Raw genomic sequence first — 17,080 nt, forward strand, 5'->3', positions numbered from 1 at the left:
ATCCAAGGGAAGCTCCTGCTCAAAGCTTTTGAAGAGAAAATGCAAACAACCCAACTGGAGTATATTAAGTGCGAAAGAGAGCCGGGCTTCCAAACTCAAAGACTACAACTATGGACCAATGTTGAAAAGAACCCCGGGTCTACTACCTGGGCATGAATAGGAAGGACCCCCTCCTTGAGCCAACATGAGCGGTCTCCCTGTGACTTCTAGAGTGACAACCTGGGCCAAGCACCCTTGCTGCAGGGAGCGACGGTCACCACTTTCAAAGTCCAAGGTGTCTGAAGATTACAGTCTGTGGCTCTGAGGTTCCTCCTGTCACACAAACCTTCCCACCCACAAGCCTGAGCCACGGGGATGCCCGAGAACGCGTTCTCAGCCACGACTCTCTTTCCCCAACATCTGACCGTGAGCAAGACCAGTGGGTATCGGCAATGAAGGTTCCAGGTGCCACTTGCTGGCACTGCAGCTGCTCAGCTCCCCTGTTCTGACCAGAGGGCACGACTGCAATCTCCAATAATAAGAACAGTCTTCCGTCCCCCCAAACCTCTCAGAACCTGTCTCACATCGGCAATTCACATATCTCTGGTTGTCCCAGGGAAAGGGCGACTGGAAGCTAACAGTTTTATTGAAAGTGATTAACAGACTGAAGCTAGTAAATTCCCCGTGCAGAGAGCACTCAGCCCTCCCCACTAATGAAGCATTGCTTCCCAAGCAGCCGTTCATTAGGAACCAAAACCCCAGGGGGCTGTCCCACAGGCTTCTGGTCTCCCAGGCTCCCACCAAGCCTGGCAGCCCGGTTCACCTGAGGCCATCAGGTGCATGAGTCAATGGCAGGCTCAGTTCACGGCGCTGCATTAGCAAGTGGTGTTAGCTCACTTGGGAAAAATGCACCCCTGACTCACTCTGGCTACAGAAAGGCGCTTCACTGTCATCGGCTTTCTCTCATTACCTGCCACCGTTACAAATTCTCACTTCCCTGCGTATTCGCTTAAATGGGGTCACCTAGGAAACTGGAGAAACAAACAAAAGGGAAGAGGGAAAAGGTGTGGGAGGAGGGAGCGCTCATGGCCCTGGTCACGTAGGGAGGTGAGGAACACGGGAGAGGGCTGGTGAAGGCGGCAGCTCCCATGCTAGCCAGATGGTGTCCTCCCCAGGCAAGTGAATCAGTCCTGCGTAGGTCACCTGAGAGGTGCCTGGGCAGGTATCAGGAAGTCCCAGGAGCTTGATGAGGAATGAACAGTTCTGTTAAAACATTCTCTGACTTCCAGAAAATAAGCCTAACATTTTACCCAAGCTGGTCGAAGCCCTTTGGGTGTCACTACCACACAAGTCATAAACAATGGCGCCCACCTCCACCGGCTGCCCAGCTCCCTGAGGCCCCCCTTTACCGGCTGGGGCCACCAAAATACCTGCTGATAACTGGGCATCCCTTCTTGTCACTCCCCGATTCACTGCCGCGTCTCCACTGTCTGGCCAAAGCCTCCCCCAGAGGCTCACGTCCCAACAGGACTCCCACTTTCCCCCACCAAACCCACTTTGCCCTCCGCCTTGCAACTTCGGTCGTGGTATCCCTGTCTACGCGGTGACCCAAACCAGGAGGCACAGGCTTCCCAGCTCTCTCTTCCCTTCCTCACGCCGGTGTCAGGCCTGTCCACGCCACCTTCAAAACTGTTCTTCAAGCTATTCCCTTTTCTCGGTGCCCACTGTCACCACCTTAATTCAGGTCTTCAGGGACTATCCCTGGGCTTCCTCCCACTCCCCTGCTCCGTCGCTTCCGTCTCAGATCAGACACTGAGGGTGCCACCAGGGCGAGGAGTCTAAAAGGTAAATCTGGCCACATCCCCCCCAACTCTTAGAGGCTGCCAATGAAAACGAAGTCAGCATTCTTTGGCCAGGCACATGAGCCTTCCCACCTCCAGCCTCCTCTCCTGCCACACTCCCATTTGCACCGTCGCCTGGAGACCTCCTGAGAACCTGTAGTTCCCTCAGCGTGCCCAGTGAGCCGTGCCTCAGTGCCCCTGTGGGCCATTCCCTCTGGGCCATAAGAGTCAAAGCTCTTCTGAAATGTTGCCTCCCCTGAGAGGCCTTCCTGAACCCCATCTCACACATACTCAACAATGTCTCTGGGCTCCTCCAGCCCTTGGTAACATACCGGCACCAGGACCCGTGCCCTGGGTCGTGGGTACTTGTTGTCCTGCCCTCCCCTAGCATCTCCTGCACAGCAGGCCTCTTTTCTCCTACTTTCTGGAGGCACAGGCTCGGACACCATGCCTGGCCCCCAGCAAACGCCCAGCACCCAGCTGATGGGGGCTCGATTAAGTGAATCAGTAGCCAGATGCTCTTTAGTGAAGGATGTGTACACGCCTTTCTCACTTAAATTTGTGTCAAACAGCTACTAACGAGCTTAAGAGATGCATGAGAGTTTCCTTCCCTTTCTCTTCAATAGGACTAGGATCAAACCTAATACAGACAAGGAAGTGAGCAAAAGAACAGAAAAAGGACCTGGAAAATCCTCCCAGTAAACAGGATCACATATTAGCTCAGCCCTCTCCAAAGCCCCAGAGTGAGTTTGAAAGAACAAGGTAAGACATACATTCTTGCATATTCTGCAGTTAAGATACTAAATTAAAGAAAGGAGGTGAGCTATGAAGGTCTTTGAGTCAATCAGGGGTCACAGTCCCCTCAGCTGCATTTCAAAAGGGTTTAAAGAAGGAACCCGCATCTGGGTCCTGCTCGTCTCTTAGCCAAGTGGTTCTGACTTAATGTCCATCAAATCTACCCCAACATCTAGCAGCTCCTGAACCAAATCCGTCCAGGCCTTCCCAGTCAAGGGCCAGGCCCGCAGCCTGAGTCAGCTGGGAATTGAAGGGTGGGGAGAAGCCCGAGAAGGTCCCAGGTCCCCATCCCACAGCTAACCCCACTGCGGCTAAGCCTACGTGTAAGTGGCTTTAAAAACCAAACCTGTTTGCCAGCTCAGAGCCTGGACAACCTATTCACTAAACTTGACTCTGATTCTCACGCTGGAGTAGTTAAGTGAAATATGGGGATACAGCTGGGGCTTAAGGATGACGAGTGCCGGTGGGCTGGGTGCTGTCGAACAGGCTGCAACATGCGCCAAGGGCGAGACTCCTGCCATTGTGTAGAACCTCTCTCTAAAACAGTCCTTGCCCCTCTCTCTAAAGAGTCCCTGTGGCTCTCCATCCCGGCCCAAGAGCAAAAGGTGTCACCCCTTCCCGAAGGCCTTCCCTGTGGACAGTCCCTTCCCTGGGGTCTCACCTGTCCGGGGTGGACAAGTACTTCTGCTTCTGGAACTTCTTCTCCAGGCCCATGAGCTGCAGCTCGGTGAAGATGGTACGGCTCCGGCGGGGCTTCTTCTGCCGCGGCGTGGGCTGCTCCGTCTCCGACTCGCTGCTGCCGAGAGCCTCACCCCCTGGGGCCTCGTTGGACGAGGCCTCGGAGGCCGGGTGGCAGGACAAGGCCTGGGCAGCTCCCGGGGGGGCGGGGACCAGGTGGGAGATGACCGCGGGCTGCCGGGTGATCACGGAGAGGAGAGGGTATGCCCGAAGGGAAGCGGGGCCTGGAAGACAAACAGGGCGCCAGGTCATGAAAGGCGCCGGGGTGGAAGAGAGCCGGGGGCCCTCAGAGGACCACCCGCCCACGCCCGTCTGATGGGTGGGGCCTCCTGATCATAAGGAGGTAGAATGGAAGAAGGGGAAGAGGACCTAGAACTTGGGGGGGGGGGCAGGTGAGCATTGCTCAGTCTGGGGTTTGAGAACATTCAAGTTCCCCGTGGCTAAGAGGAGGTTCCTGCATTTCGTCTGGCTTTGAGCGGGCATCTCCCCGCCTCCTCTCTTTGAAGCCCCTAAATTCTGGTTTCAGAGATAAGGGTCAATGGTCTGAGCAGATGACAAGAAAAAGCTTAAAAAGTCGTCAGAAAAAGCTACAAACACCTAAGGAAGGATACAGAATAGCTTTGTAATATACAAACGGCCTGAAAACCCCTGGGTCTTTATAAAAATACATAGTTGCAACTATGAATTCCTCCTGAGAGATCTCTAGACATTGAATCATATTTTTCAGAGCTGGAAGGAAGCTTAAAGGTGATTTAATTCAACTTCTTCATTTCAGAGTCAAGACTGAGTGAAAGGCTAAGTGACTTGCCCAAGATCATAGAGCCAGGAGCAAGAAAATCCAGCCGTCAAACCACGTTCTTCTGGCTTCAAGTCCAGAGTTCTTATCACATCAGGAATCACAGGGATACACCAATCACCAGAGGGGAGGTGCAAACAGAAACAGATTTTAACTCACATGAAAACTCAGATCCATTCTGACCTGCTGCCTCCAGCACTGTGTGAAGGAGGACTGTCAGGCTGGGTCAGGGCTTGGTTGAGGAAAGAGAGCTGGGGCTGACTGCCGACATCTGCTGTGGGCATTTGCGGGGGTGTATGGTGGCATGGAGGAGAGTTATGTGCCACTCCTGCCTTAGGAATTTCTAGGCAGTAGTACCATTCCACCAAGAATCTGTTATGTCTTTAAAGTTCAAGTACAAGAGCTCTTCTTTTTCATTATTCAATAGGATCGTGCTTAAAACGTCATGATCCTTACCCATCTAAGTCATTTTATCTCACTGGGCCTCAGTCTTGCCATCCATATAGTGAGTAAAAGTAGGTAATTTTAAGGAATTCTTCAAACCCTAATATACTGATGCCATAAAAGTGCCTCTCATCCCAAACCCATCTTGACACCTGATGAAAGATAGAGAAGACTCAGGGGTCACCCTTTGGGACTCATCCCAGCCCTGGCAGCTCACTACCAGGGCAAAGGCAAGCCTGTGAGCTAACCAACGATCCCACTAGCTCTGGATTAAAACCAACCCAAGTCACAGAAACACCCAGGTGCTACTTGGGCTGTACCTCCCTCCCCTGGGTTGGCATTTGTCTTCGTAGTCATGCCTGTGCTTCTGTTTTGGGCCCCAGTCATAGTTATTAAAATAGATAACTTCTCTTGTTCTTTGAGTCCTTCTCATAAGGCCCAGTACAAACCACAGACTTGTTAAATAGTAAATCACCAATGGCTATGTCTTCTATTATCTCTCCAGCCAATGCTCACATTTGAGGTTTTGTGTTGTGGATTCTTTCTCAGGGGAAAAAAAAATCATCCAGGAATGAATTACAGCAAGAAAATGAGGATACCTGGGCCTGTGGTTTTGGATCTCCCAGGACACATTATGAAATATGTCTTCTTGTGAAAACAGTATCTGAAAGTTTCTTTACAAGTACAACGTAGTTCTCATCTTGAATCACTTTATTCCTTTAATTCTGACATTTCTTTTTAAAAGGAACTATCTTTATGAAACAGGCTAACTTAGAACTCAGAAGCTTAGGAGCTTACCAGTGTAGGAAGTGGCTGGTTATCTACCGGCCTGTAAGATTTTCAGTCACCAGAGTTTAGGTTTTCTCTTTTGTAAGAGAGTAAAACTTTTTTCCCCCAACATTAAAAAATATTTGGGATGTGGGGTAATACCTGGTGTTGGCCAGAATATGGGGAAATGGGCCCTCATATATTGTTGGTGAGATTGTAAATCAGTATAGTGTTTTAGAAGGACAAATTAAGCAATACCTCTCAAGTACTGATCCAGGCGGTTTTATAATTTGAGACCAATTTTCCCATATGCACAAAAATTTAAGGACAAGCATATCCACTGCAGCCTTGATTATAATAAGGAAACAGGCAAAACAACCTACATATCAACAGGAAAATGATTAAATAAATTATATATCTATAGTATGAACTACAATGTAATCCCTAAAAAGAACTATATAAATATATAGATTACATGAAAAAATAAACTAAAATGGAAAAAATTCTAAAGTAAATTACTGAGTGAAAATAAAGGTATGGAACAGTTTGCATTCCATTAAAAAAAAAAAACTGGATGTGTGTCTGCATTCATAAATGCATTGTTTTTAAGCCCAGGAAGTTAGTCACCAAGCTATTAACAGTGATTAGCTCCAGAGAAGGCGTGGGAGTGAAGTAGGGCGAAAAGTAGTGTACATGTATGACGCTAATCCTGTATTTAATCCTGCCATCAATGTTTACTGAGCATCTACTATGGGCTTTACTCTGTTCTAGAAGCTGGGGATAGAGCTGTGACCCACATCAAGTCCCACCTTCAGAAAGCTTACATTTCAGTCGGAAAGGTAGACAACAAACAAATATATGATGCCAGGTAGTGATAAATTCTGTGAAGAAAAACACAGCAGACTGTGAAGATGGGGGAGGGAAGGAGGGGACCGGTATTTCCAAGAGGGGAGGCGAGGCAAGGAACAGATAACAGTTCTAGCAAATGGGTGACTCAGTGGAGAGGAGAACATTGGGAAGGGCACCCCAGGGGCAGAGAACCAGCTCCAGCAAAGCCCTAAAGTGGGGATGGGCTTGTGTTCAAAGAGTAGCAAAAAGGCAGAGTGAACAATGTGGGGGCGGGGGGAGGGGGAAATAAAGTTTCCAGGAAATAAAAATTTGGAGAAATAGGCGGTAGCCAGATCACATACGGTCTTGAAGGCCAGGGCAAAGATTTTCTTCAGAATGTGATAAAAGCCTTAGCGAGATCCGAGCTGGAGAAGGACATGATGTGCTTTCTGTCCTGGAGAACCCCATGGCTGCCGTGCGGGGGCCTGACTGCAGCCGTGAGTCTGGAAGCAGAGAAGTAAGCTGGGAGGCAAGGCCACCTTCTAGACCAGGCACCACTGCGGCGGCGGGAGCCAGACAGGGAGCAGCTGCATAGTGAGACGGGGGTCCGCTCAGCGTGTGCTTTACAGTGACGGGTGGAAGAGCCTACAGGATGCTGAGCGTCATGTCCAAGCTACTGAGAGCTGCCATCTCAGGTCTGGGTTTCTGGCCTTGGCATATACAGGAATGACGGTGCCATTTGCTAAGGAGGGAAAGACAGGGCAAAGAAGAGACCAAGATTTCTGTTTTATTTTTTATTTTTTAAGGATTTTACTTATTTATTTGGAGAGAGAGCTCGAGAGAGCACAAGGAGAGGGAGGGGCAGAGGGAGAAGCAGGCTCCCCGCTGAGGAAGGAGCCCAACATGGGACTTGATTCCAGGACCCTGGGATCATGACCTGAGCCAAAGGCAGACACTTGACCGACTGAGTCACCCAGGTGCCCCAAGATTTCTGTGTCAGACAAGCTGCTGTCACACGCGGTTGATGTTCTGAAGAGGCAGCTACCCGTACTAGTCTGGAGTTCGGAGAAGAGCTTAGGCTGGAGACACAGCCTTGACTCCTGGGAGCACATGTGGTGCGTAGAACCACAGGATTAAACAACACCACCTAGAGAGCTAGTAAAATAAAGAAATAAAGAGATCCAAAGATGGAGCCCCGGGGTACGCCAACATCTGAGGTCATGAAAAGGGAGAGAAGCCCATCAAAAGGACCAAGGAAAGGGAACCGAGAAGCAATAGGAAACCGCTATGCCATGTATCCCAATTTCTAGATGATTCTTCTGCAGTACAACTGACCTTTGACAATGGGGAGTTAGGGCACCGACACGGCAGTTGAAAATCCATGTATAAATTCTGACTCTCCAAAAACGTAACTGCTAATAGCTTGCCAGTGATCAGGGGCCTTACTGATAAACAGTGAACACATATTTTTTATGGTATTGTATTTCAGTATACTGTATTCTTACAGTGAAGTAAGCTAGAGAAAAGAAATGTTATTAAGAAAACTGTAAGAAAAAGGAAATACATTTGCAGTATTGTACTCTATTTATTGAAAAAAATCTGTAGCTAAGTGGACCATGCAGTTGAAATTTGTATTATTCAAGGGTATTTAGATTTTACGATAAGTATGTATTATTTTTCTAATTCAAAAAAAGAAAAAAGTTAGACTAAACAAACTTCAGTTTTGTTCTCATTGTTAAGTTTTAGTATACATCCAATTTGTCAAAAAAGAATTTTCATGCCCATAAATGGTTAAAATTTCTTCTAAAAGCTGGGCCAAACAAACAAAAACCCTTAACAACCTAGAAATCCCAGCAATGGTATAAATTATGTTTGGTTTTATGACACTGCTAGTAAAACAAATATTGTGTGTTCTCGAGCAAAGGGGACTCTCTCTCAGCTGCCCCTGAGCCGGTGGGTCTAATGAATTTTCTCCTTTCATGATAGAAGATGTTTGAGTTCTCATGCTAGACAGAATCACATTCTTTCTTTTAAAATAAAAACTGTATAATGTGGAGAAAAGATGGTCTTTAACAAGTGGTCCTGAAATGATTGGATATCCATATGCAAAAAAAGAAAAAAAAAAGTAACCTAGAGCTCATAACTTACTTTAAAAATCAACTGAAAATGGATCATAGATTCAAGTAAATACAAACTTGTAAAACTTTTAGAAGAAAACATAGGAGAAAAATCTTTGTGACTTTGGGTTAGGCAAGGAGTTCTTAGCTATGACACCCAAAGAATGTCACAGTAAGGAAAAAGGTCAAAAGCTGGTCTCCATCAAAAATAACAACTTTTACTTGGCAGAAGATACTACCAAGAAAACAGAAATATAAGCTACAGACTGGGAGAAAATATTTGCAAATCACACACCTGACAAATGATTTGTATCCAGAATAAACTAAAAAAAAAAAAAATTCTCAAAGTTTAGCAATTTAAAAAATCACTCCATAAGAAAATGAACACTTTTTTTTTTTAAAAAAGATTCTATTTATTTATTTATTTGTCGGAGAGAGAAAGGGAAAGCACAAGCAGGAGGAGCAGCAGGCTCTCCACCAAGCAAGGAGCCCAGTGTGGGACTCGATCCCAGGATCTTGGGATCATGACCTGAGCCAAAGGCAGATGCTGAACTGACTGAGCCACCCAGCTTCCCTGAACAAAGATTTTAAGCAGATACTTCACCAAAGTGGATACACAGACAGTATGTAAGTACATGGAAAGCTGCTTAGCATGATTAGGCATGAAGGAAATGTATATTAAAACTACAACAAAGGGCAACTGGGTGACTCAGTCAGTTAAGCAGCCAGCTTTTGATGTGGGCTCAGGTCATGATCTCAGGGTCCTGGGATCAAGCCCCGGTTGGGGCTCCACACTCAGTGTGGAATCTGCTTCGGATTCTCTCTCTCTCCCTCTGCCCCTCCCCTCACATAAAAGCCTAGATCCAAATGTTTATAGTGGCATTATTAGTCATTATCAGAAATAAAACAATCCAACAGCCCGCCACTGGGACGGAGGGACAAACTGTGGGACAGCCATCCAACAGAATCACGGAATACTATTCAGGAATAATAAGGGAACAAAGCGATGATACACACAGCATCAAGGATGAATTTCAAATGCATTACGCTAAGTGAAGGAAGCCAGACTCCAAAGCTATAGAAATCCATTTACAAGACATTCTGGAGAAGGCAAAACTCGAGATGGAGAAGACACCTAGAAATCAGTGGTTTCCAGAGATTAAGGGTACAGGAAGACTTTGACTATAAGGAGGCAATACAAGACAATTGGGGGTGACAAGCCTGGGTTTTTTTTATATTATTATTATTGAAGTGCAGTTGACATACAATGTGACATTAGTTTCAGGTGTACAACAGAGTGATTGGGCTACTTTTCACCTTACACTACACTCACCACAAGTGTGGCTACCATCTGGTGACGAGGCTGGTTTGTATCTTGACTGTGGTTCTGGGTTAGACAATCTGATGCATTTGTCAGAACTTGTAAGCATACCCTAAAATAGTGAAATTTACTGAATATAAGGTAAAAATTAATTTAACCCCCCCAAAAGGTAAATAAGTACTTTGATCGCTATTTTGTTTTGGGGGGCTTAAACACTTTTTTAAAAATTTTTTTAATTTGAGCACTGTTACATGAGTTTCATGCATACAACACGGTGATTCAACATGTTTATACATTATGCTAGCTTGTAGTGTTGTCACCGTGCAATGCTATGACAGTTCCATTGACTGTATTCCCTATTCTGTGCCTTTTATTCCCACGACTTATTCCTTCCATAACTAGAAACCTGTACCTCCCATACTCTCCCCTCTGGCAACCAAAGGCTTGTTCTTTGTATTTATAGATCTGATTCTGCAATTTGTTTGTTTGCACACTTGCTTTAGGATTTTTCTTTCCTTTTTTTTTTTTTTTTTTTTTTTTTGGTTCAACATATAAGTGCAACTAGATGGTGTTTGTCTTTCTCATTCTGACTTATTTCACTTAGAGGAATACCCTCTAGGTCCATCCATGCTGTCTCGAATGGCAAGATCCCACTCTTTTTTAAGGCTGAGTAATACTCCATTGTGTGTCTGTCTGTCTGTCTGCATCTGTGTGTATATATATGCCACATCTTCTTTTAACAAGGAAATGCTAGAAGCAAAAAGACAAGAAATAACAAGCGGTGGCAAGGATGTGGAAAAAGGGAACCCTCGTGCACTACTGCTGGAGGTGTCAACCCACACAGCCACTGTGGAAAACACGATGGAGAGTCCCCCCCAAAATTAAAAATAGAACTACCCATATACAACCCAATAATTCCATTACCAGGCATTTACCCAAAGACAATGAAAATGCTCTTTCATTTTTATTATAAAAGTAACACAATCTGTTATAAAAGAAATTTGAAACAATTCGGAACTATATAAAGTCGAAGTCTCCTCTCACCACTGTCAACCCTAGGCCTTAGAGCTAAACTTCTGTCACTATCCCCATGTATTAGCACAAACGTACAGATGCTCGAAATCTAATCTCTTGAGGCCCGTAGTTCCCAAGTGTTCATTTGGGGAAGTATAAATGTGTCACTTTTTTCCTCTAAAGGGGTAGCCAACAATGTTAACACTACCTACTGACCAGTCCAGTGACTTCAAATGCTACCTTTAAGATTCACTAAGTTCCCAAAGAAATGAGATTGGGAATTTTTGTTCATTCTGGGAATTCTGGGAGTCTGCTAGGGACTTCTAGTCACCAGAGTTCTGAGACTCTCCTGCTCTCGAGAAAAGCAGCACTACCCTTCCCCCAAGGGCCTCTGGGGAGGCGATCACCCACTGCTACATGACGGTAGTGGGTGGGAGGGAAGGATGGGAGATGGGGAGACAAGGGTAAGGAAATCAGAGAAATGGGTACATTTCTAGAGACTGCAGTGAGTCTGCAACTTTGGGGAGAGGAATGGCTATTAGAGAAGATTTCTGAAAACCGTTTAGGGTGTATACTGTGTATAATCCATGAATATACCCTTTCAGAAGATCTAAAGAACTTCATGCTCCAGGCTTCTGTGGCCAGATTTTTATTGTCTTTGAATATGATTCTGTACATACACTGGGTCATATGGGGCCCTAAAAATAATTAAGTTATATGATGTACTGGACTCTTCTAACCTACTGAACTAATATACAAGCTGACCACTCCACTTTAATTATCGTGGGTTTTATTTATTTTTTATTTTTTTTAAAGTTGTATTTATTTGACAGAGAGATAGAGAGTACAAAGTAGGCAGAGCAGAAGGCAGAGGAAGAGGGAGAAGCAGGCTTCCCGCTGAGCAGGGAGCCTGGTGCGGGGCTCGACCCCAGGACCCCGAGATCATGACCTGAGCCAAAGGCAGCCGCTTAACTGACTGAGCCACCCAGGCGCCCCAATTATTGTGGTTTTTAAAGGGAGTTTTGTTATCTGGGAGAACAAGTCCCCTTCTCTATTCTTTTTTAACAGAATTTTCTTGGCTATTGTCATTACTTTATTTTTCCAGCTGAATTTTAGCACCAACTTTTTAGTCTCTAAAAAAACCAAATCCCACTAAAGTTTTGGTTCAAATTATCTAACCTTATAGATCAATTCACAGAAAACTGTTCTTTTGAGGATCCTACCCTCTAGTAGGTTGGAAGCAATTGCTGTTATTTAAAAATGGCTTTTGGAGGAACACTCATACACCACTGATGGGAATGCAAATTGGCACAGCCATTGTAAAAGTAGTATGGAGGCTCCTCCAAAAATTAAAAATAGAAATGCCATATGATCTAGTAATTCCACTACTAGGTATAAAATATCAATTCAAAAAGGTACATATCACCCTATATTTACTGTAGCATTATTTAAAACAGCCAACATATGGAAGCAACCTAAGTGTCCATCAATAAATGAGTGGATAAGGAAGATGTGGGCTATATAAATACATATACATAATGGAATATTATGCAGCCATTAAAAAGGATTTGATCATGCTTTTTGAGACAACACAGATGAACCTAAAGAGGATTATGTTAAGTGAAATAAATCGGACTGAGAAAAAAAAATCCACACGACTACATTCATGAGTAAAATCTAAAAAAAATTTAATAAAAAGCAGAATAAGACCTAGAAATAGAACAAACCAAGGGTGGCCAGAGGGGTGGGGGTTTGGGGAATGGACAGAATGGGTGCAGGAGAGTGGGAGGTAGAGGCTTCTAGTTATGGAATGAATAAGTCATGGGATCAAAGGGAAGAGAGTCAATGATATCATAATAGCTATGTATGGGGACAGAGGGTGGTTCTCCTTGTGGTGAACACAGTATAATGTGCAACCTTGTCAAATCACAATGTTGTACACCTGAAACTAACAAAACATTGTGTGTTGACTACATTCAGACAACAGATAAATGGCTTTTGGACATTTACGCCATTTGGTTCTGACGCTTAAACCCAGAAAAAAACCTTCATCAAAAACAAAGCAAACAGGGGAACCTGGTGGGCTCAATCAGTAGAGCATATGACTCTTGATCTCAGGGTCATTAGTTCAAGCCCCATGTTGGGCGTAGAGCTTACCTAAAGAAGAAAAACACAAAGTTCTGAGGAATGACAGTGATCTAAGGCACTGTCCTTTATAGAAACCTATAGCTGCAGGCATCCTGACCTGACCTCTGAGTCAAGTCCAAGGACAAAGCTGCACTCCACTCGCTGGCTGGGAGCACCGCGTAATGTTGGAGGCCCACACAGGGCCGCCGGGATGAGCATACACATTTGGGGGTTTCAGGAGGACCTCCCTTGTCAGTATAGGACCGCAGTGGGCCAATGTATTGAGTTGTGCATCCTTGGAAGGAAGGAGCTTGGCTGCACCAGAAGTCAAGGTAGGAAATGTGCATGCTCTGGAGCACTGAGTCTCCCAAAAGGCAAACCCACGGGGAGCAGAAAAGTGAGATAAAAAACATTTCAGCCAGCTCTTTGCTGTCTTTTCTTGCTTTACCATACGACCCAACTGCCAACAAAACAACGCCAGCCCCGAGCTTTAATGTCTCAAAGCACTGGCAACTCCCATTTCATATTCCCCCAAAAGTACTGTGTGATTGTCCAGCCACATTCTTATATTTTGGCTAAAAACCCAATGTAGGTTTTAAAAATAGGAGGGGAAAGCTTGTAATTAACACATTCGTTAGGGGGCACTGCAGTCGCTGAGAAGGCGGACGGTGTATAGTGCTGTGTATTAAGTAGGTCTTTCCCTTTCCCTGAGAATTATCACTATGTGAAAATGTTGACTGAAGACAGCTGCCCTGCTTGGCTGGATCGTTTACATACACTTGTGAAATTCAAGCACGTTATCTGCCACCGAGGAATGACTGCCTTAAACCAAGGACATTGTTTAAACAAACACATTTTTTAGTTGACAAACGGAGGGTAAACATAACCACAATGAATGTGTTTTCTAATCATTGTTTTCCTTCAACCCATCCCCCTAACCAATGCTTTGCTGCAGGACGGATATCACATTAACTGTGTGTATTGTGTACCTACAAGTGGTTCCCCGCCACGTGACTGGCTGTTTTGAGAATCGGGTTTTGGATTCGAAAATCTGAGCGCATCAGCGGTCGGTGTGCCCTGGGACAACCCGGGGTGTATGGGATGATACAGAACATTCGGCAGGCTCAACAGAACATTTTCCGGCTGTGCTGATTCTGGAAGCTGTAACCTCGTGCATGTGACTGTGTCTGGGCCAAGGAGAGGCACAGTTCAGGCACATCTCCTCCGTATAAATCCTCCTTCGTGGCAGAAGCCTGTCCCTTCCAACTACAGTTTGACTTGAACTTCAGGGCAGAATCCCCAAAGAACAGTGTCTGTTCCTATGCATCTCCTGTGGGCTTCTCTTCCATTCTTCCAACATACCAGTCCCCAAACTGACTCTCCACACCCACATTTCCTGTGGACACGGGCGAGGGCCAAAGGTCTGAGTGGATAAGAATCTCTAAGCTGCTTGCTTGACTGATTTACGTTCCAGGAATGTGTGACCTATATATCCGCTGAGAGCTTCAGAGGGTCGAACGCAACACATACAAAGACACGGAGCAGAAATACTCAGATAACCTGACAGACTCCACGGGACAACTGGGTTATAAACTTAGCTGAGTTTCCTGGGAAAAATCGTAAAATCACCCATGCCCAGCGATTCCCATAGGCTCCCATTCCTGCCACGTGGCTGGTAATCGGGGGTAGGGAAAGAAGAGGCTCTCTACCATTGACTTGTGGAGTGATCTCGAACAGGTTACCAACATGTTCCTCGTTTCAATTTCCTCTTCCATGAAGCGGGGCGAGTAAGAGTTCGCCCCTGAAGATTTCCGTGAGGACGAAGTGCGTTACCATTTGTGGAGTGCCCTGCGGGTGTTCACGGCTATTCCCTCCCTTTCCCTTCCTGCCTTCACGGGAGTTGCCTGATGCTCTCTGGGTAAGCCAAAGGAAAGCAGGTAACATTTTTTTAGGGAGAAAGCAGAATGTACCCGCACGTACTCGGGAACTAGGCACATGGGTCTCCTCATCCTCTGTGCCTTCATATGCAAAGCAAGACCGCCCCATCAGAGTCCACGAGTTTCTCCTCACCACATGCTTGGGCGGGGGGGGGGGGGGGGCGGTCTTCAAATGCCCTTACAGCTGTGTAGTGAGACTGACAACAGCAAGGGGTCTAAAGGAAATTGGTGGGAGGGCTGACCTGGTGGGACATGGAACATGCCCTAAACCTATCAAGACTCTAGAAATCATGTGCAGGTTTTGCAGACCTGTAAAAAAAAAAAAAAACTTCGTAGAAACACTTAAGAGGCCCAAAGCTCAGCTCTTCCCAAGGGGAAGAAGGACGGAGGCAAAGATGGCTGCAGCTGGGACAGACCAGAGTCAGTTTCTGACAACTGTGGAGAAAGGAGATGCGGGGGTTAGAATTCATTTGCCCTGTCTAATGCTGAAAGAGGGAGGAGGTGAGCCGAGGGTAAGTGGTCAACAGACATGACAATTCGGTCACTGTGTGTCTAGATGGATAATCTGTAAGCATGAGAAAGAAGGGGAAGAGGAATGAAAGCAATCATAAAGACGCTCCAAGGGGCCTTTTAACTTTGGCACACGCCAAGTTTCTAGAATGGTTTCGCACAACTAACGAAAAGAGAAAATGTTTAAAGAGGCCAACTCAAAAGCTGACAAAAAAAGCTGACAAAAAGCTGACCCAGGGGCACCTGAGTGGCTCAGTGGGTTAAAGCCTCTGCCTTCAGCTCAGATCATGATCCCAGAGTCCTGGGATTGAGCCCCGCATCGGGCTCTCTGCTCTGCAGGGAACCTGTTTCCTCCTCTCTCTCTCTCTCTCTCTCTGCCTGCCTCTCTGCCTACTTGTGATCTCCGTCTGTCAAATAAATAAATAAAATCTTTTTAAAAAATGCCTTAGCCATTAACTACTTCACTAAAAGGGGGGGGCGTTTTGATGGGTTACGTGTAAATGAATTAAAAACACACAGAATAAACCTATTCCAAAATCCACACAAGACTGTCATACTGTCGACTCTGGAATAAGCATCAGCTAAATAAAAAGTTAAGAAGGTTCACAAAGGTTGAAAAATAAAGGAGGTAGGGAGAACACATTTGGGGGGAGTATTTAGAAAATCGTAGGAAGTTCAAAAAATAAGCAGAGGACATTGGAGCAAGGCTGGTAGGCTGACGGCGTGGCGCCATCTTTCCAGAGTCTTGAACTTTGCACAGAGACAAGCTCAGTCTTTTCACAGTCAGCCTGCAATGTCATCAAAGCTGCAGCCGCCCACATGAACACTAGGCTACACCAAGAGCTCGATGAAATCAATTAAGCCAGTTGGGGCAGAAAGGTTTAGGGACCTTCCCCTCCTGCCTAGAATGTTGAACTACCCAAAAGTGGTCACCATCCACCCTCCGCCTTTGCCACGCCCCGGCTCCTGCTGCCAAGGAACATACTGGAGATGGCACTGTCTCTCTCCTCCCAGCCATTCTGTTTTCTACAGACGCCCACACCTGCTTTCATCCACACCTCATAACCACTCACTGACGGAAAGCTTCCCAGAGCAGCTGTTGCTCAGCACAAAGACTGAATTAATCACTCCTACCTCCATGCGCCCACACCATTGTGTTTGTGTCCTTATTCACCCTTAACTTAATTCAGACCTTGGAGTTAATTTGTTTACTCCTCTACTTCTCACGAAAATGCAAACTTCTTTAGGACAAGAGCGGGAAGTACATCTTCCTGGCGTTTAACTCTGTGTCCTTACTTGAGCTGATTTTTACCTGGAACTAGAAGATCAGGGCTGGAGATGTGCTTCTGCCACCTTTGGGATCTATGGCCTCAGGTCAAACCAGATTCCCAAGTTTCTGTTTTCTCTCCTATAAAATGGCAATACGATATGTCTCCCAGCTTGCTGAAGGTTCACATGAGATAATGAGCAGGAAAAAAAAATTTTTCCAACAATGAAGAACGATACCAAAGGAGGCACTGATTTTTTTTTTTTTTTCCCAATGCTCAAAAGGAACTCATGTTCCATATTTTGGAGTTGCCCCTATTCATTGAAGTCACAGCACCGTTCTCTTGGGCTAACCTAATCCCTGCCCCTGCTTCATATCTTGTGCTTTGCCATTTCTTGTTAAGGTCCTGGTGTCCAACGGGTGCAGTCTACACAAAGCTGACCAAGAGGAGTCCTCTCATACACCGTCACTGTCATCAGTGAACTTGACCCACAGCGACACAGCTCTATGCCAACTGCTAGAGACAGGAAGACAAAGCATTCCTCATCTCTGCTCTCAAGAAGCTAATTACTCATTGGGAAAATGAGACACTAAAATT

The 17,080-nt window shown here is 45.8% G+C and overlaps 1 protein-coding gene across 1 annotated transcript in view; it reads right to left on the minus strand.

Moving 5' to 3' along the window:
• The window catches only part of BARX2 (BARX homeobox 2), a 71,752-nt gene that overhangs the window by 11,652 nt on the left and 43,020 nt on the right, over positions 1 to 17,080 (minus strand). The window contains exon 2 of the mRNA XM_080816691.1: positions 3,277 to 3,577. Within this exon, the coding sequence (XP_080672817.1) occupies positions 3,277 to 3,577 (301 nt within the window). The remainder of the gene's footprint in view (positions 1 to 3,276; positions 3,578 to 17,080) is intronic.

The sequence above is a fragment of the Martes martes genome (assembly GCF_963455335.1).
Source record: "Martes martes genome assembly, chromosome: 10".
In the NCBI taxonomy this organism is placed as follows: Eukaryota; Metazoa; Chordata; class Mammalia; order Carnivora; family Mustelidae; genus Martes; species Martes martes.